The 20,809-nt window shown below is 42.9% G+C and overlaps 2 protein-coding genes across 3 annotated transcripts; both read right to left on the bottom strand.

Annotated features, from left to right (window-relative positions):
* Positions 1–1,897: 1,897 nt before the first annotated feature.
* TLR8 (toll like receptor 8) lies at positions 1,898–9,401 on the bottom strand. 2 transcript variants are annotated; one of them, XM_038380593.2, is made up of 2 exons: positions 9,245–9,401; positions 1,898–5,224 (listed from the first exon to the last, which is right to left on the bottom strand). In XM_038380593.2, exon 2 carries the CDS (start codon positions 5,216–5,218, stop codon positions 2,063–2,065), a length of 3,156 nt encoding a protein of 1,051 aa, XP_038236521.1. In that variant the 5' UTR covers positions 5,219–5,224; positions 9,245–9,401; the 3' UTR covers positions 1,898–2,062. The 2 variants fall into 2 exon arrangements, with proteins under 2 accessions (XP_038236521.1, XP_043359507.1); XM_043503572.1 differs by having other exon boundaries at positions 1,898–5,160; positions 9,245–9,368.
* Positions 9,402–14,675: 5,274 nt separating this feature from the next.
* On the bottom strand, positions 14,676–17,539 carry LOC119861726 (toll-like receptor 8; the record flags this gene model as incomplete). Its single annotated transcript, XM_043503604.1, is given in 4 exon segments — positions 14,676–15,829; positions 15,832–16,143; positions 16,146–17,092; positions 17,094–17,539. Coding segments are annotated over 4 exon segments (2,847 nt in total), but the record flags the coding sequence as incomplete, so codon positions are not given.
* Between the last annotated feature and the right edge of the window lie 3,270 nt (positions 17,540–20,809).

Below are 20,809 nucleotides of genomic sequence, written 5' to 3'. Positions count from 1 at the left end.
AGCAGGGCCTTGTCAGATGCACATAGGACGCTGTGGAAGTTGGTTTGCAGAATCAGACCCCAAAGTTCTCACTTCCTAGAGTCCATTTTTATAGGAATTTCTTCCTATGCCAGTCTATGGGAATTGCTTCATCATGCTGTTGCTGAATCAATCAGCAGATGACACATTCCTGACGGCTCCGTGTTGTTCTTCGGTTCTCCCATCCTTGAGGCTATTGGGTGGATTCCAGTTTGTCCTCCAGGGGTCCTCTGGTTGTTTCCACTTGACGCCTTCTTCGACCCATGGACACTGGATTCTTAGGCTGGCACCTCCCTGATCATTCAGTTATTATCCATAGCAAGCATCCATTCACATACATCCTCTATCTCTATTTTAATCACAATTGTTAACAAAGTGAGATAAATACAACAAAAGGGCAGGGAGTCTCTGTGTGCTGTTTCTGTTGTTACAAAGTATTGCTTTGAGAACAGACTCTGTTTTAGGATGTACTAACACAATTAGCAGCTTGCAAGTTTCACACAGAGAGGAAGAGAAACAGTACCAAAAACCAAGAGACCTCTTAATTAGTAATATCCTAGAATTTAAACTATGGGGAATCAAATTCATTTGTGATTTTAATACAGAACTTCTTTAATATGATCCAACATAAGGAAGAAGATAATAGAAAAGCCCCTATAAGCTTTATTGCTCCATTTATTCATTTCTGTTAAAGGATCAAAGTACCATGTCCAAAATCATTGACTTGAGTGGAGCTGCTCAGGTATAACTGAGAAAAGTATTGTTGCATTGTGTTGTCTTACATTCAGTAAGTTGGATTCTCCCATTTAAGTATCACTAGCTGATGAACATCAAAAGGTGGATAAGGAATTGGTTAAAGGGGAGACTGCAACGGGTCCTACTGAAAGGCGACTGTCAGGTTGGAGGTAGGTTACCAGTGGAGTTCCTCAGGGATCGGTTTTGGGACCAATCTTATTTAATCTTTTTATTACTGACCTTGGCACAAAAAGTAGGAGTGTGCTTATAAAGTTTGCAGATGATACTAAGCTGGGAGGTATTGCCAATTCAGAGAAGGATCGGGATATTATACAGGAGGATCTGGATGACCTTGTAAACTGGAGTAATAGTAATAGGATGAAATTTAATAGTGAGAAGTGTAAGGTTATGCATTTAGGGATTAATAACAAGAATTTTAGTTATAAGTTGGGGATGCATCAATTAGAGGTAATGGAGGAGGAGAAGGACCTTGGAGTATTGGTTGATCATAGGATGACTATGAGCTGCCAATGTGATATGGCTGTGAAAAAAGCTAATGCGGTTTTGGGATGCATCAGGAGAGGCATTTCCAGTAGGGATAAGGAGGTTTTAGTACCATTATACAAGGCACTGGTGAGACCTCACCTGGAATACTGTGTGCAGTTCTGGTCTCCCATGTTTAAAAAGGATGAATTCAAACTGGAGCAGGTACAGAGAAGGGCTACTAGGATGATCCGAGGAATGGAAAACTTGTCTTATGAAAGGAGACTTAAGGAGCTTGGCTTGTTTAGCCTAACTAAAAGAAGGTTGAGGGGAGATATGATTGCTCTCTATAAATATATCAGAGGGATAAATACAGGAGAGGGAGAGGAATTATTTCAGCTCAGCACCAATGTGGACACAAGAACAAATGGGTATAAACTGGCCACCAGGAAGTTTAGACTTGAAATCAGATGAAGGTTTTTAACCATCAGAGGAGTGAAGTTTTGGAATAGCCTTCCAAGGGAAGCAGTGGGGGCAAAAGATCTATCTGGTTTTAAGATTCTACTTGATAAGTTTATGGAGGAGATGGTATGATGGGATAATGTGATTTTGGCAAGTAATTGATCTTTAAATATTCAGGGTAAATAGGACTAATCCCCTGAGATGGGATATTAGATAGATGGGATCTAAATCAAACACTTTAGTAGAGAATCAACACTTCCAGTGATGCTGTTTTAACTAGATTCTAATTATGTACTCAAAACTGATAATGTCTCAATACAAAGACATCTGCTACAAGGAAGAAGACATTCTTCTCTCTTTACTGTCATTTAATGGAATCTGTGTACAATGCATTATATCTTTTGTAATTTTCTGTTAGCACTACATTTTTTAGTCTTTGCCAGAAAAGACCTTCAGCGTGTGGATTCTTAGGCCAGTCAAGAACAGAGCTCTTGCACATCCTCCTCCTCAGCCTCAGGTACTGGGAATGCTGTAGCACCGGCTCCAGTAGAATAAACACAATCACATCCGTATTCTCATCCATTAGCCTCTGCAGAGCGATATAAAAAGCGGTTTTGAAGTTCCCATTTTTCACATATCTTTCGGTTAGAACAAAGATTGTCTTTCTGCTGTGATGGATGCTCTGTGCAAGGTTGTCAATGACAGCCTTTCCCGGCTCCCAGTCCCTTTCCTCCAGACAAAGCAGAACTTGCTTGTCTCCATTTTCCTCGAGACGAAATCGTAGCTCATTTATTACCCAGTCAGTTACTGTCGCATCCTGAGTATCATAGGCTATGTAAGCATCATAGAGAGCTTTGGTCATGCCAAGAGATTTATATCCTTTTAGTTTTGCCGTACAAAAATAGTAAATATACCAGGCATCCCAATAAAATAAATGTTTTGTGATAACTGTTGTCATAATGGTCAAAATAATGAAGAATGATAAACAAAAGCATATTGCTGCAACCTTATCCAAAGTACAGGCGTATATGTCTAAACTTATGATGCTCTTCCCTCTTTGATCTCCAGGTGTTGCACAAATGACATCTGTTGCCAGTCGTGGGATACTAATATTAACATAATGATTTATCCAGTTTTTGAAATCAACAGTTGCACAGGTGCATTCGAAAGGGTTTCCTTTTAAGTCCAAAAGCTCTAAATAAATTAAGTTATCGTACTGATGTATTGACTGGTTTATGGAATGCAGCTCATTGTAACTTAAATCAAGGTGCAGGAGGCTGCTTGCTTTATTAAAAAATCCATCAGCAAGCTGAGAAATCTTGTTTTGTCGAAGCACTAGTCTCTGAAGGGAATCTGTGCAGTTGGCAAGGTTATCAGTTACAAAAGTCAGTGCATTTGAGCTCAGGTCCAGTAATGTGAGGTTCTGAAATTGTTGCAGGGCTGTCCAATCAAAGTACTTTAATTCATTGTTGGTTATGTGTAGCTCAATTAGACTTTGTGGCAGGCCACTGAATGCGTTGGTAGGAATGTTATGAAGTCTGTTGTAGGATATGTCAAGATGAGTCAGATTGCAGAGTCTTTTAAAAATATTTATGTATCTATTATCTCCATTTTTCCATAAAATATCAAGACGGTTTCCTTTGAACACTAACTCTTTCAGGGAGCTGCTAGTTAGATTAGGCTCTGTGAGTGTAAAAATTTCATTGTAACTTAAGTTTAAAACTTTTAGATACGGAAGATTTTCAGTAAATCCCAATCTGTGTGTTATCCCTGACACAATAAAATAGTGTACGTTGTAGCTGAGGTCCAGTACCTCTAGCCTAGGCAGTTCATAAAATGCATATTGATAAGCCAAATCAAGTTTATTAAAAGACAGATCTAAATATTTGAGATTAGGTAGAAAGATAAATTCAGTGCCATTCAAAGCTTGTCCAATGCCATTTGAGGACAAATTCAAACAGGCTATATCATGGAAACCTTTAAATTGCTGTTGGTCAATGAAGAAAATACTGTTTAAGCTTAGATCTAATGATTTACCATACATGCTGCATTGGGGTTTGATTAAAGGAAAAATGGGATTATACACACTGCTACTGGACTTGCCTTCTGCTGATACCATACTATTTACTGATGGCTCAAGATCAGTATCTGTTGAACGACTTTGAATTACATGATTTTGGACTGATTCTCCTCTAATAACACTGTTATTGCTGCTCTCTAGTATAGGTGATATCCTGTTGTCAGACAAAGAAACTGTAGTCAGATTAGCAAAGAGCTGAAACACTCTGAGATCAATTTGCTTGATAAAGTTGACTCCTAAATTGAGGATGTGTAGTTTGGTAAGATTTATGAGGGGGCGAAGGTGTTTGCTCTTAAGTTCCTTGAACACGTAACCTCTTAAGTGCAGTTGCTGGAGAGAGACCAGGTTGGAGAACTTGTCTGAAATATTTATATACCTCGGGTATGATTTCCTTGCATAGTTAAAAGATAAATCAAGCACCTCCAAATAAGGCAGCTGGAGTAAAAACTCTCCAGAGGCTATTTCCTTTATTAAGTAGTTAAATTCAAGATGCAGCACCTTTAACTGTGTTGTGTTATAAAACCAGGTGGCCGGTAAGCTAATGAGAGAGGTGCTGGAGAGGTTTAAATTCTGTAAATTTTTCAGATGCTGGAAAGCAAGAGGATGTATTTGAATGGCGGAGTCCCCACTGCAAGGTTCACATGGGTAGGGGGCATTGTAGCACCTTGGACAGTTCCCACTTAAGTCAAGGACTTCTACATTAGACAGTTCATTAAAATCATCTTGATTGATGGTTTTGATCTTGTTGCTGCTGAGGTAAAGTTTCCTTAGAGATGAAGGCAGTTTGCTTGGAACTCGGGTCAGGTTGTTGAAGGCAAGTGACAGGACTGTCAAAATAGTGAGCTCTGAGAAAGCCTCATTGTCTGCGAGGAAAGGTTTTTCGCAGGGATTGCCATAATAACAATTCCCATCCATATAGAGTTCTTTCAGTTGTGTGAGTTCTGAAAAATTTTGCCGACAGACAGAAAGCATGTTGTTATATCTCAAACTCAGTGAGGTTAATGGCATCCCAACTGCCATCCCAACTGGTATTTTCTGTAGATGATTTTCATCAGCTAGTAATTCCCTTAGCTTTGTTAAGTTAGCAAAAGCTCTATCTTCAATTACCATTCCTTTTTTAAACAAATCATGAGCATCTTCCTCTGCCTTAGAGTAGTGATTCCTGTTTAGATCTATTTTCATAAGATTATTCAGGCCCTGAAAAGATTCTTTAAATACTTCCTTTATAAGGTTGTCTGAGAGCTTTAATTCTGTTACATTACCATGCATTGCAGCAGGCACACTTCTCAGTTGACGGGCACTGCAGTCAAAAATGACGGAGGAGTTATTCACGCTGACATCACATGGCAGGGTTCTAGGATACTTGGTCTCAGCGAGAATTTCTGAAGTACCATAAGCCAGAAGAAGTAGCCATATTAGATTTGGGATTGTGGGATTCATGTTTCCCTTAAAAAAGAGAGTGTGCTTTTTATAATAATAAATAGGTAGCATTAGTATAGCAGTTTTGAAAATAGCATCATCAGTTCATCAATTCATAGACCAAGATTTGCAAAATTGGGTGCCTGAATTTCTGGTGCTTAATGTAAAACAAATTTAAAGGGCCTGATTTTTAAGTGATGGAGCTGAGCAGTTTCTAAAAAGCAGATCTAGTCAAGGTTATCTCAGCTTGAATATCCAAAAATACAGGCACCAAAAATCACTAATCTTTTTTTGTACATTGTAACTGTGGTTTTTAAGACTTTTAGTTTGTCTTCTTTATCCCTCCCATTACAAAAGTGCAACCAAAAAGTTTAGTTATAAGGTTGATAGGAAATTATATATAGCATAGAAATTAATTATAATGGCATCTTAGCATCATCCAACTTGTGCCCAGCATGAGGCAGGTGTCTTGTACATAAAACAGCATGTGCTCATGTAATTAAAGATTATATCAGAATGCATATGCACAAGGGAACTGAATTAAGGTTAATTAATTCTGGCATTTCCTAATTTTAAGTGATTGCCTTTGGAACCTTCATATTCTTTTTAATGTAAGTTTTTTTCTGTCACTTTCTAAAAAGCAAACTGAACCCCCCCCCCAAAATCTTGCATCTCATAGAACCATATTGATACCCACAATGGTCATCAGAAGGGTGAGACCTTTAGATCCAACACACAGTCCTCTACTGCTTGAGCTAGTGGAGTAACTAGCAGTGTTAGTAGGCTGTTCTCCTCTCTGCTGCACCAACCACTACAGGCAGATGAGAGACATATTTTGTCAGTGCATTTCTCAGCTGTTTTCTAGATAGCAGAAGAATATTGGTACACAGGAATCTAGACTCCAGTTGCTGGTTCTGGAGGGGAGTATGCTCCAGTGGTTACAGACCTTTTTGCTTCTTCCCCCCCCCCCACACACACTTTTGCCTCTGTACCCTAGCATGTATCCTCAGCCTGTCCTCTCTCCTTCTGTCCTATCCAGTTGCTCCTCTTTCCCTCTACTCCCCATACAACCTGCTCCTAACCCTGCCCCTCCAACTCTGCCCTCACTCCTCTGCATTCATGTCAAAATGCTTCTCCCTTCTTTTCCATGCTGCCTGGGGGATATCATGGGGGGTGGAGATGGGGGAGCACCAAGAACACAGGAGAGGCAATCTCCTGCTCTCAGTTCCTGTGCTTCGTACTAAAATGGCTCCCACAATTTCAGGGAAAGCCTTGCTCCAGCCCTGGAGCTGTACCACATTCAGAAATGAATAGCCCCAGTCTTTTCAGTCTCTGTTCAGTGGAAATCTCTCCATGCCATCTTTTTTGCCAGCTAGGTTTCTTTTTAAAAAAAAAAAGATTTAAAAAAAATGGACAGCTAAACCTGATGCCATTTTTAAAAAGCTCTACCTAAAATCTGCATAACAGAATAAATAGGGCAAGTATTTGTCAAAACAAAAGTAATACGGGAGAGAAAGTGGTGGGAAGGGCCTGGGGTGAGTATGAATAGGAAGACACTGGCAACCAGTGATGCTCACCCTGCCTCAGCCAGGCTACCAGTTAGGCATATGGATCGGATTCAGACCAGTGCTCAGAGGCACAGGGTTCCTTATCATTCTACCAGTTCCCTTGAACCCTCCAATTCCTTCTCCCATTTTCTAGTTTTAAAATATTGTAAAGTGTTTGGGGCCATGCTCATACACAGTGGAGATGAGTACAACTTCCTTGATTTCAGTAGAGTTGCACCTACTTATGCCAAAGCTGCAGTAGACTCCATGAATGTCCATGTTTTGCCAAGAACCCAGTGTTGATTAGTGCTAATTTCATGTATAAAAAGTTAGGTGGGAGAAGTATGCTTTGTGATTTCCCTATGCAACAAACTAGCTAGCTGAGCTCACATGCAGTTTATGTTAACAGGACCCTGAAATGAAGTCAGTAATGCTACTCATCCATGTTTAGAAGCAATAATTCAGTGCCACCTTTCCAACAGCATGTTACATGCATTTATTATTTGTTGCCTGATCCTTTTTGAGGGCCTAATTACAGGTGCTGAAATAAATGTATTAAAACAATTATTACAATGGCATCATTTGTTAGAAAAAACTTGAAGATATACCAGGCATGCATTTCAGTTTCAATTCGGGGGGGGGGTTTGCCTGAGCAATGAGTGCAGGACTTTCCTGGGCTTTTACAGCTACTGTACAGATATCACGTGCCTCCCTGAATATGTACAACACCGCCAGCAATTCCAGTTGTGAAATGGGAAATATGATTTATTGCTAGCAGAAAACAACCAGTTTGGAACAGTGTCTTTGACTTAGAAAAAGCTGATCAGAATTGCTTATTAGGCAGCATTTCCCCCTTGGAATTCACTATACTCCTTTTTCACCTGCTTTATTTCCCTTTCTCGGGCTTATTGGATAAAAGTTATTAGGGAATGATCCAAAGCCCATTGAAGTCGATAGCAAGACACCTATTGACTTCACTGGGCTTTGGCCATGAAGGATTTTATGTGACTATTATTGTCACAAAAAGACTCATGCTTTATTTACTCTGCATTAACTGTCTTAATAGACCATGTTGGTTTGAAATCACTCCATGATAGCTGCTTGTGTCATGTTTAGAAATACCTGAAATTCTGAGGATCATTTTGACACCCGATCCTGCTCCCAATGAAATCAGTGGTAAAACTTCTATTGGCTGAATTGGAAGCAGGAGCAGCCTCCTTGTTAACAACTGTGGTTTACAAATGAGATGCCTGCAAAAACCCTAAATATTTGAACCCTGTTTTGGAAACAGAGAATTGTACTTTAGGTAACAAGTCAATTTAGGTTCTCATTACAATCTTAAGGGTATGTCCTAACTGCAAGCAAAGGTGTGATTGCAGCTCGGATAGACAGAGCTGCACTAGCCTGGCTAAAAAATTGCAGTTTAGATGCAACATTGTGAGCTGTACAAGTCTGCCTGGAACCCTGGGTACCAACATGGGTTGCTACAGCCCACGCATCTACCCTGCTGTCTTTAGCCATGTTAGCTCAGGCATGTAAAGCTGCTGTGGGCACGTCAGTTTGAGCCATTTGTAATGTTGCAGCCAGGCTGGCCCCAGAATATGAGAGAGACAAGGTGGGTGAGGTCATATATTTAACTGGGCCAGCTTTTGAAGTGAGACCTCAGATTGGAGTGTACATCGGGTTCTGATCCTGCAAACATTTAGGCAAATGAGTAACAGTTGTGCACAAGAGTAGTCTTATTGAGCTCAGTGGAAACACTCCGAACATGAATTTATTCACTTGTGTCTGTACGATCAGACACAGTTTTATCCTTCAGATGTCTTTAATTTTTTAGACAAATGCTAAAAAGAGGAAAATTGATAGGAAGGAAACTCTTAACATGCTGAAGGCAAGATTCATAGTGTAACAGATAAACATATAAACAGGAAGAATGAAGGGGTAAAAGAAGTGGAAAGAAGAAAGGCAAAGAAGCCAAGGAGACCATAGTCAGACAATTTTTTTATTATTATTTTGTAAAAATTGTGTTCAAGTTATATATCAGATAAGCTAGGCACTGTATAATCAAAACACTTTACAATTAAACAAAATTACATTTAACTTAGAAAATGATGAATAAAAGCATCCAAGTTTTAGAATGATCTGTAGCAGATGGCAAATATATATAACTTGATTGATAAGCCACAGAAAAAGTAAGACTTAATATTTAAACAAAATATAAAATTGTCTAATCAAACATTTTTTTAAAATGATTGAAACATTTTTATTCCTTTCAACATGATAGAGTAACCAGTGCCATTTCCTAACATGCAGCTGCAGCTTGCACAATAGTTAAAAGCACACATTTATTTCAAATTTCCTGCTAGTTCGAGATTTTCTAACTAGATGCTGTGGTGCTGATTCTGATCTTGTTTACTCAGACATAAATCAGGAAAAAAAACAATATTTCTTTAAAATTCATGGCTGCATGTATGTACTTTTGTAAAATAAAAATACTTACTTTCTTTATTTTTCTGCTATGCAAGATGTCAGTCCAGTGAAGAGTTTTTAAAACAGAACAGAAGGCGTGGGCACCAGAGGCTGATAGCACAGATAGTAACTGAAGTACACTGATCAACTTCCCCAAATTGGCCACTACAGTGACAACAGAAGCTGGCTTGTGGTTTGCTATAGGCCAAGTGGGAAGAACAGAAGCCACCCCTATTTTGATAGTATAATTTATTGACTCATTTGGCACAAGAATATGCTGTTAAATTGAAATGACAAAACATGGCCAATTTAAGCATGGTTGAACAATAACTTTGTAAGCCAGGGAAAGTCCGTATCAGAGAACAGAAAGCTGCAAACTATTCGGAAGATAAAACAAATCAGAGGAAAAATTCACAAAAGCTGAGATTTACTTAGGCAGCACAACATGAGAATTATTCGTTGTTGTTTCTTTTGTCCTTTAAACAATGATAATTATGGGAAGAAAGAAATCGCATGAGCACAATGGGATCCAGTTTACCATGTTTATAATGATACACAACATGCAAGTCCTAATTAACCTATACAGATTGCTGCTTTGGCTGGTTTGTAAAATGTCAAATACAGTGAGGCTACTAGATGGCTCCCAAACTATTTAAAGGGATATTATCCTCTTCGGAGGCAGCTTTGAAAATTTACAGTGAAATACATGCTCAGCTGAAAAGCGTAGCTTTCAAATAGCAAGGTGGTATGTGAGTGCTAAGTAAGATTGCTTTGCAAGGTAGTTGTAACATGCATAGAACAGTGTACATATATTCATATGTTACTGTCTTCATGGCTGGAAGAGGTATGATTTGTGTTCCCACCAACTTCACATGATTGAGGACCCCAGCAGGTCCTTCTCTTCCCTCTCCCTTACTGCCCCCAATCCCCACCCCAATCTACAAGGGAAGGAAGAGAGCCCAGAGACTTCAAAGTGACTAGGTTTTTTGGCTGAGCACCTGTGAGCTCAGGATCATGTAATAAGCAAGGGACTACCTGGTTTCAGTCTCAGCTCCTAGTCAGAGGCACACACAATATGTTATCTTGGGGGTTGGACTGGATTTTGGAGAGGTGAAGATATGTTTTTCACTATCATGTCATCTCCTTCTCCACCCTGAAGTCTGGACCTATCATGGTGAAAGACCAGTTTTAATTATTAGTTGGGATGCCGATTCTGAGACATTATACTGCTCTGATGCACTGTTAGAGGCATAGTGAAATTTTAAGGCAACTTGCTATGAACAAACATTGACAGACTGACATACACAGATCCGCATGCCCCCCTCCCACTCTGTCACATCATCTTGCCAGGTCTCCAGGGTTCACAGATGACTTGTGACTGATTAAGGGTTTTGGAAACAGTCTTGAGACCTAATGCTCCAAACCAGACCAACAGCAGCCCACAGAACTTTTACATTCCCATGCTGTGGTTGTGAGAGAAACAATACCTCCATTTATGGCCACTGACACAGCTTCAGCAAAAGTGTGACAAGATGAGTTCTTCAGAATATTGAAGAGTTTCTTAAGCTTCCTTCCTGCACCTGTTGAGGCAGCTTAAGCACCTTCTCTTCAGCTCAGTGCTTCGACTTGCCTCCTTAAATACAGCTTCACCTTGTGCTGGATCCACTTTATTGTACAAAATATACCACTGCAAGTCGATCACACTCTCATTGAACTTAATGGGAGTTTTGCTAGTCAACAGGAGCATGACTGGGCCCTGTATTAACAAAAGAAGGAGATAATATGATAAATACAAAGTAGAGATCAGATCTTGCAGACATTTTTGTGCATTGGTACCCATTGCCCTAACCCTCAGATGCATCCAAGCTACACTTTGGGCAGGACCAGAAGGAGCGAGAGGGCAAAGGCTCTGGGTGAGATGACATAGAAATGGCTCTTTCAGTACTATGCCACTTGGGGATTCCCATAGGCCAAGGTGGGCCAAATACCCAGCTTTACTGGGGCTGGCACTTTGTCCCACTGACTAGTATGGGAGTCTCACATGTGGAGTAGCTGCAGGATAAAGCTAGAGGTGAATTTCAGTAACTAGTTATGAAATGAATACAATACAACGGCCTATCAGAGGAACAAATCTGGTCAAATCCTCACAATAATTACATGCATCCATATGACAGGATGCGACTCATCATTGTGGCTCCTTCTGCTGACTGTCCTGGGGATTAGCTCTTTTCACCAGAGCACCTTCTTCTGGTAATGTCTTGCCACTGCCACTTCTTCTGCTCCTGGACCCAAATCACTCCCAGGACCACGGCATCCTCTTCATGACACATCCCTCTGGCTGAACCACACTTTGTGCTTCCCTCCTTCAGGGGGAACAGCAGTCCTCTGTCCAGCCACTTCCTCAGTAGTGAGTGGGGGCAGGAGGTACCCAGGCCCGCTCACTACTCTGGGTCCCAGCCCAGAGACCCTGTAGAGGGCAGCCATGTGCTGCATCCCCTCCAACTCTTCTCTGGGCCACTTCCATGCAGCCCCAGCACCTTCTCCGCCCTTGTCTCGGGGCCTTAGCATGCCAGTCTTAGCAGGCAGCCAGGAGCTCACTCTTGCTCCCCTGACCCTGCCCAGCACTGTTCTGTCCAAGATGCTAGCATTCTTCCTCCTGCAGAACAGCTTCTTCTCCCGCCTTGAGCTCCAGGGAGCAACCGAAGCTGCTCTGCTCTGCAGGCCTAATTAAATGGGCTTGCCCGGCCCTGACTGGCTGCTCCTTGCAGCCCCTCCCTTATTGACTGCCATCAGTGCAGCCTCCTTAGGGTGCTGTTAACACCTAATGGGCCAGTGTGGGGCAGACGCCCCATCACAATCCAGTACCGAAAGAGAGGAATCATTTGAACTGATTATCAACATTACCTTAGTAATAATAGTAATACCATGAATAGACACAAGGCCCAGTATTGAACCTATTAAAATCTATGGCAAAACTCCCATTAGCAAGACCAAGCTCCTAGTGCCTTGGATCAGGGGATCGCAAGGCACTTTACAAACATGAATTTAGAAGTGAGTCTCAGTGTATCCTTTACACAGATATTAGTTTCCCAGGATCACACAGTATTAAAGAATAAACTTCCTATAGATGAACAGTAAATATTATTAAAAGCAGAAAATTATGTGAGCACTGAGGTTATGCATTTCACTGAATAACTTCATATTATGCGTTTTTAGCTACAGTGCTTTAAATATGCAAGGCAGAATCTTTGGGACATAAAGCTCTGTCAGAGTTACATTAGATGAAAGGCACTTCCCATAAAACAGTCCCATTCAATCAGCAAGGAAAATGATGGGCTAACCCAGGGGTTGGCAACCTATGGCACGCGTGCCAAAGCCAGCACATGAGCTGATTTTTAATGGCACACTGCTGCCTGCTGGGTCCCAGCCGCCGGCCCCGCTCAGCCTGCTGCCGAACCCAGGCCAGGACCCCGGCAGGCAGCAGCGTGCCATTAAAAATCCTGCCCGCCCTGGCCTGCTCTTCTCCGCCCCCCAACCCCCCGTAGGTGCAGGGTGAAGAAGCTTGGTCCTGCCGTCTACTGCTGCAGGGTAGGCAAGGTTCACCCCGTCCCCTGCCATGCTGGGTTCCTGCCCTTCCTCCTCTCCCTCCCGACCGCCGATCAGTTGATGGCCCTTGGGAGGGAGGGGGAGAAGCGGAACCACAGCCCGCTCGCTGCTTGGGGGAGGAGGCAGAGAAGAGGTGGGGATGGGGCCTTGGGGAAGGGTGGGGGGAATCAGGGCATATCCCCTCCAGCCCCCAGCCATGAGCCACTCTGGGCAGGGGGCTGGGAGCACCCCCATGACCCTAGCCCACACCCACCCCAGCCCCCTGCCCTGGCCCCCCCATGCCCCCAGCCCTCTGTCCTGACCCCTGCACCCCCCTCACACACACCCAGCCCTCTGCCCTGACCCTGCACCTGCACCTCCCCATGACCTCAGCCCTCTGCCCTGACTCCTGCACCTCGTCACACCCCCAGCCCCCTTCCCTGACCCCTGCACCCCCCACAACCCCAGACTTTACTCCAGCACCTCCCACACATACCCCCAGCCCTCTGCCTGACCCCTGCACCTCCCCACGATCCCAGCCCTCTGCCCTGACTTCTGCACCCTCCTCACATCCCCCAGCCCCCCATGCCCTGATTCCTGTACCCTCCTCACACACCCCAGCCCCCTGTACCCCCGACCCAGACTTTACCCCAGCACCCCCACACATACCCCCAGCTCTCTGCCCTGACTCCTGCACCCTCCTCACACACCCCCAGCCTCCCCATGCCCTGACTCCTGCACCCCCTCATACACCTCCAGCCCTCTGCCCTGACCCCGCACCCCCCCATAATCCCAGCCTTGATTCCAGCACCCCCACACCCCATGCCCTGACTCCTGCAACCCCCTCACACACCCCCAGCTCTCTGCCCTGATGCTGGCACCCCTCACACCCCCAGCCCTCTGCCCTGACTCTTGCACCCCCCACACATCCCAACCTCCTGCCCTGACCCCTGCACCTCCCCGAGACCCCAAACTTTACTCCAGCACCCCGCACACCCTATGCCTTGACTCCTGCACCCTCCTCACACACCCCTAGCACCCTGCCCTGACTCCTGCACTCCCCACACATACCCAGCCCCCCCATACCTCATGCCCTGAGTCTTGCATCCCCCACATTTTCTCATTCCCCCCCACATTTTTGATGGAATGGGAGCTGCCCAGGTAAGCAGTCCAGTCCCAAACTTCCTGCCCCAACCCTGAGCCCCCTCCCTCATTCTAGCTCTTAGCCAGGCCCTACACCCCAACCCCCAGCCTACTCCTTCACCCCTTCACCTTTGCTCAGTGCACTCCCACCCTCAGCTCAGTGCAGAGAGAGAGGAAGAGAATGGGCTAGAACCAGGGAGAAGGTAGGTACCCACTCTGTGTGGGCAGGGCCAGGATCCCAGACTGGCAGCAGGCTGAGCGGGGCTGGCAGCCGGAACCTTGGCTGGCAGGAGCCGGCGGATGGGAACCCCAGACTGGCAGCGGGCTGAGCCACTCAGCCCACTGCCTGTCTGGGGTCCCGGCCGCTGGCCCCGCTCAGCCTGCTGCTGGTCTAGGGTTCTGGCTGCCAGCCCCTTGCCAGCCAGGGTCCCGGCCGCAGGCTCTCTCAGCCCACTGCCAGCCTAGGTGAACGGAACCCCAGGCTGGCAGCGGGCTGAGCGGGCCGGCGGCGTAAGATCAGCATTTTAATTTAATTTTAAATGAAGTTTCTTAAACATTTTGAAAACCTTGTTTACTTTAGATACGACAATAGTTTAGTTATATAATATATAGACTTTTATAGAGAGAGAAACCTTCTAAAAAAACATTAAAATGTATTACTGGCACGCGAAACCAAGTTAAAGTGAATAAATGAAGACTCGGCCCACCACTTTGGAAAAGTTGCCGACCCCTGGGTTAACCCCTTTCTATATACTGTCCACCCCATCATCTCGCATGCTGCTATCAGTTAGCACTGCACTTTTTAGTCTTTGCCAGAAAAGGCCTTCAGCGTGTGGATTCTTAGGCCAGTCAAGAACAGAGCTCTTGCACATCCTCCTCCTCAGCCTCAGGTACTGGGAATGCTGTAGCACCGGCTCCAGTAGAATAAACACAATCACATCCGTATTCTCATCCATTAGCCTCTGCAGAGCAATATAAAAAGCGGTTTTGAAGTTCCCATTTTTCACATATCTTTCGGTTAGAACAAAGATTGTCTTTCTGCTGTGATGGATGCTCTGTGCAAGGTTGTCAATGACAGCCTTTCCCGGCTCCCAGTCCCTTTCCTCCAGACAAAGCAGAACTTGCTTGTCTCCGTTTTCCTCGAGACGAAATCGTAGCTCATTTATTACCCAGTCAGTCACTTTCGCATCCTGAGTATCATAGGCTATGTAAGCATCATAGAGAGCTTTGTCTGTGGCTGTAGATTTGTATCCTTTTAATTTTGCTGCACAAATATAGTAAGTATACCAGACATCCCAGTAAAAAAAATGTTTTGTAACAGCTATCAACAAAATGTTAATAACAACAAAGAATGAAATATAAAATAATGTTGCAGCAACTTCCTCCGAAGTACAAGCATGCAGACCAATAGAGACAATGCTCTTTTTTCTGTGCTTATCAGGGATTGCACAGTTGACTTTTGTTGCTAGCTCTGGTATATAAATATTACTTGACTGTATCCATTTTATGAAGTCACTATTTTGGCAAGTGCAGTCAAAAGGGTTGCCTTTTAACTTTAAATATTTTACATCTTGTATTTGAACCAGTGTTGACTGGTTCATATATTTTAGCTTGTTGTGACTCAAATCAAAGAACAGAAGGCTGCCATTTGTATTTGAAAAGTCCACAGCAATCTCTGAAATCCTGTTACCCCGCAACAGCAGAGATTGCAGGGACTGTTTGAATGAAATATGAACAGTTCTGAAATTATTTTGACTCAGGTCAAGCAGCTTCAAATATTTCAGTCTAGTGAGGTTTGCAAAGATAAACACTTGCAGTCTGTTATTGTTTAGGAATAGCTGTGTTAGGTTTGGTAGCAGGCTCAGGAATGCCTCACTAGGGATTTTAAAAGTCTATTGTGGGATATATCAAGGTATGTTAGGCTACTGAGATTCTTAAAAAAATGTATGTATCTTTCATGTTTGTCATCCCATAAAATATCAAGGCAGTTTCCTTTAAACACTAATTCTTGAAGGGAATTGCTGCTTAACTGTCTGTCCGTCAGTGTGGAAATAGCATTCCAACTTAAGTTTAAAACTTTTAGCTGAGGAAGTCTTTCAATAAATGCCAGTCTAAGTGTGACTCCTGCCAGGCGAAAATAATGTTTGTTATGGGTCAGGTCTAACACTTTGAGAAGTTTCATTTCATTAAATGCAAAACCAAATCCAATTTATTATTTGATAGATCTAAATATTTGAGTTTGGTTAGATTGAATTCAGTGCCATTGAAAGCTTGGTTAATACCATTTGAAGACAAATTCAAGCAGGCTATATTATTAAAACTTTTAAATTGATTTGGGTTAATGAAGATGAGGCTGTTTGAACTCAGATCCAATGCTTTGCCATATGAAGAACACTGGAGTCTAAGAATATAATACAAGAAATGGTCTATATTTTTGTACTTCTGTGTTACTGAATGGCTCGGCTGGCCTTCTTGTTCCAGAGTTAGATGGCAATATGTTGGGAATGTCTTTTTTCCAGCCAGTTCTAAAAGACAATTATTGTACTTTACCAAAGGTGATATTCTGTTATCTGTTAAGTAGATTTCTGTGAGGTCACTAAAATTCTGGAATACAGCAAGCTCAATTTGTTTAATAAAATTTATCCCAAGATCAAGGATATTTAGCTTTTTTAGAGCAATTAGAGGTTTTAAGTGCTTTTCACGCAGGTCTTGGAAAACATAACCTTTAAGATATAATCATTTTAAAGAGACTAGAGAAGAAAAATGTTGTGAGAGGTTTAGATACTGTAAGTATACTTTTTCGTCAAAGTTGAAAGATAAGTCAAGTTCCTCTAAAGAAGTCAACTCCCGTAAGAATTCGCCAGAAGCTATTTCATTTTGTAAATAGTTAAATGCCAGGTGTAGCGCCTTTAGCTGTGTCATGTTCTGAAACCAGATGGCTGGTACACTTGTAAGTGTGGTGCTGGTGAGAACCAAAGTCTTTAATTTGTTAAGATTTTGGAAAGCAAATTGGTGTATTTGAATGGAAGAGTATATAGTGCAGGGTTCACATGGAAAGGGGGCATTATAACATCTTGGACAGTTCCTGCTTAGGTCAAGAAGATGCAAATTAACCAGTTCATTAAAATCACCCTGGCTGATTTTTGTTAAAGCCAAGATAAAGTTCCCTTAGAGATGAGGGCAAATTGAGGGGCACTCGGGTCAGGTTGTTGTAGGAAAGTGACAGCACAGTCAAATTGGTGAGGGCCACAAAAGCCTCATCCTCTATTTCAAAAGGTTTTCCACAGGGATTGCTATAGTAACAGTTCCGCTCCATGTAGAGTTCCTTCAAATTTTTGAGTTCTGAGAAGGTGCTGTTCTTAATAGAAACTATTTTGTTGGCATTCAGCTCTAATGAGGTTATACTAGGTGAGAGACCTTCGGGTACTTTGTGCAGGTGATTGTGACTGAGAGCTAATTTCTCTAATTTTGTTAAGTTTCTAAACAAGCCAAGACGCTGTGCCATTGACTGTTTTATTGCATTATAGTTAAGGTATAACTGCTTAAGATGGCTGAACTTTTGAAAGATCACATTAGAAACGTTTTTAATATGGTTATATGAAAGTATCAATCAGGTAGCATTGTCATTTATTTCCAGTGGCACTTCCTTTAAATGTTGATGCCTGCAGTCAAAAATTATGGAGGAACTACTGTTTTCTACATGCACTTCACAAGGTACTTTCTTAGAAACCCAGGGATAATAGAAGATTCCAGACTCCACATGGATCGTGAAGAGTAAGCAAAGCAGTTTGTATGAGATGGCAGCCATTTTATCCTAAAAAAGAAAAAAAAACAGTATGAGGCAAAAAGGTATCCTTCAAAAAGTGGAAGTTAAATCCTATAGAGGAAAATAGAAAGGAGCATAAACTTTGGCAATGAAATGTAAAAATATAATTAGGAAGGCCAAAAAAGAATTTGAAGAACAGCTAGCCAAAGATTAAAAAAATAACACTTTTTAAAAATATATCAGAAGCAGGAAGCCTGCTAAACAACCAGTGGGGCCACTCTACCATCGAGATGCTAAAGGAGCATTCAAGGACAATACGGCCATTGCAGAGAAACTAATTGAATTCTTTGCATCCGTCTTCACATCTGAGGATGTGAGGGAGATTCCCAAACCTGAACGATTCTTTTTAGGTAACAAATCTGAGGAACTGTCCCAGATTGAGGTGTCATTAGAGGAGATTTTGGAACAAATTGATAAACTGAACAATAATAAATCACCAGGACCAGATGATATTCACCCAAGAGTTCTGATGGAATTCAAATGTGAAATTGCAGCATTGCTAACTGTGGTATGTTTCAGAGTAGCAGCCGTGTTAGTCTGTATTCGCAAAAAGAAAAGGAGTACCCGTGGCACCTTAGAGACTAACAAATTTATTAGAGCATAAGCTTTCGTGAGCTACAGCTCACTTCATCGGATGCATTTGGTGGAAAAAGCAGAGGAGAGATTTATATACACACACACAGAGAACATGAAACAATGGGTTTATCATACACACTGTAAGGAGAGTGATCACTTAAGATAAGCCATCACCAGCAGCAGGGGGGGAAAGGAGGAAAACCTTTCATGGTGACAAGCAAGGTAGGCTAATTCCAGCAGTTAACAAGAATATCAGAGGAACAGTGGGGGGGGGGGGAGAAATACCATGGGGAAATAGGTTTCAGAGTAGCAGCCGTGTTAGTCTGTATTCTCAAAAAGAAAAGGAGTACTTGTGGCACCTTAGAGACTAACAAATTTATTAGAGCATAAGCTTTCGTGAGCTACAGCTCACTTCATCGGATGCATGGGGAAATAGTTTTACTTTGTGTAATGACTCATCCATTCCCAGTCTCTATTCAAGCCTAAGTTAATTGTATCCAGTTTGCAAATTAATTCCAATTCAGCAGTCTCTCGTTGGAGTCTGTTTTTGAAGCTTTTTTGTTGAAGTATAGCCACTCTTAGGTCTGTGATCGAGTGACCAGAGAGATTGAAGTGTTCTCCAACTGGTTTTTGAATGTTATAATTCTTGACGTCTGATTTGTGTCCATTCATTCTTTTACGTAGAGACTGTCCAGTTTGGCCAATGTACATGGCAGAGGGGCATTGCTGGCACATGATGGCATATATCACATTGGTAGATGCGCAGGTGAACGAGCCTCTGATAGTGTGGCTGATGTGATTAGGCCCTATGATGGTATCCCCTGAATAGATATGTGGACAGAGTTGGCAACGGGCTTTGTTGCAAGGATAGGTTCCTGGGTTAGTGGTTCTGTTGTGTGGTGTGTAGTTGCTGGTGAGTATTTGCTTCAGATTGGGGGGCTGTCTGTAAGCAAGGACTGGCCTGTCTCCCAAGATCTGAGAGAGCGATGGCTCGTCCTTCAGGATAGGTTGTAGATCCTTGATGATGCGTTGGAGAGGTTTTAGTTGGGGGCTGAAGGTGATGGCTAGTGGCGTTCTGTTGTTTTCTTTGTTGGGCCTGTCCTGTAGTAGGTGACTTCTGGGTACTCTTCTGGCTCTGTCAATCTGTTTCTTCACTTCAGCAGGTGGGTATTGTAGTTGTAGGAATGCATGATAGAGATCTTGTAGGTGTTTGTCTCTGTCTGAGGGGTTGGAGCAAATGCGGTTATATCGTAGCGCTTGGCTGTAGACAATGGATCGAGTGGTATGATCTGGATGAAAGCTAGAGGCATGTAGGTAGGAATAGCGGTCAGTAGGTTTCCGATATAGGGTGGTGTTTATGTGACCATCGCTTATTAGCACCGTAGTGTCCAGGAAGTGGATCTCTTGTGTGGACTGGTCCAGGCTGAGGTTGATGGTGGGATGGAAATTGTTGAAATCATGGTGGAATTCCTCAAGAGCTTCTTTTCCATGGGTCCAGATGATGAAGATCTCATCAATGTAGCGCAAATAGAGTAGGGGCATTAGGGGACAAGAGCTGAGGAAGCGTTGTTCTAAGTCAGCCATAAAAATGTTGGCATACTGTGGGGCCATGCGGGTACCCATCGCAGTGCTGCTGATTTGAAGGTATACATTGTCACCAAATGTGAAATAGTTATGGGTCAGGACAAAGTCACAAAGTTCAGCCACCAGGTTAGCCATGACAGTATCGGGGATACTGTTCCTGACGGCTTGTAGTCCATCTTTGTGTGGAATGTTGGTGTAGAGGGCTTCTACATCCATAGTGGCTAGGATGGTGTTTTTAGGAAGATCACCAATGGACTGTAGTTTCCTCAGGAAGTCAGTGGTGTCTCGAAGATAGCTGGGAGTGCTGGTAACAAAGGGCCTGAGGAGGGAGTCTACATAGCCAGACAATCCTGCTGTCAGGGTGCCAATGCCTGAGATGATGGGGCGTCCAGGATTTCCAGGTTTATGGATCTTGGGTAGCAGATAGAATACCCCAGGTCGTGGCTCCAGGGGTGTGTCTGTGCGGATTTGTTCTTGTGCTTTTTCAGGGAGTTTCTTGAGCAAATGCTGTAGTTTCTTTTGGTAACTCTCAGTGGGATCAGAGGGTAATGGCTTGTAGAAAGTGGTGTTGGAGAGCTGCCTAGTAGCCTCTTGTTCATACTCTGACCTATTCATGATGACGACAGCACCTCCTTTGTCAGCTTTTTTGATTATGATGTCAGAGTTGTTTCTGAGGCTATGGATGGCACTGTGTTCTGCATGGCTGAGGTTATGGGGTAAGCGATGCTGCTTTTCCACAATTTCAGCTCGTGCACGTCGCCGGAAGCAGTCTATGTAGAAATCCAGGCTGCTGTTTCGACCTTCAGGAGGAGTCCACCCAGAATCCTTCTTTTTGTAGTGTTGGCAGGAAGGTCTCTGTGGGTTAATATGTTGGTCAGAGGT

This window comes from Dermochelys coriacea, chromosome 1 (genome assembly GCF_009764565.3).
Source record: "Dermochelys coriacea isolate rDerCor1 chromosome 1, rDerCor1.pri.v4, whole genome shotgun sequence".
Taxonomy (NCBI): domain Eukaryota; kingdom Metazoa; phylum Chordata; order Testudines; family Dermochelyidae; genus Dermochelys; species Dermochelys coriacea.
Note: the sequence above shows the minus strand (reverse complement) of the source record. Positions and strands in the feature narration are given on the sequence as shown.

Coding starts and splice junctions, on each gene's coding strand:
- TLR8 (XM_038380593.2), bottom strand. CDS start 5,218: ATGAATCCCACAATCCCAAATCTAATATGGCTACTTCTTCTGGCTTAT.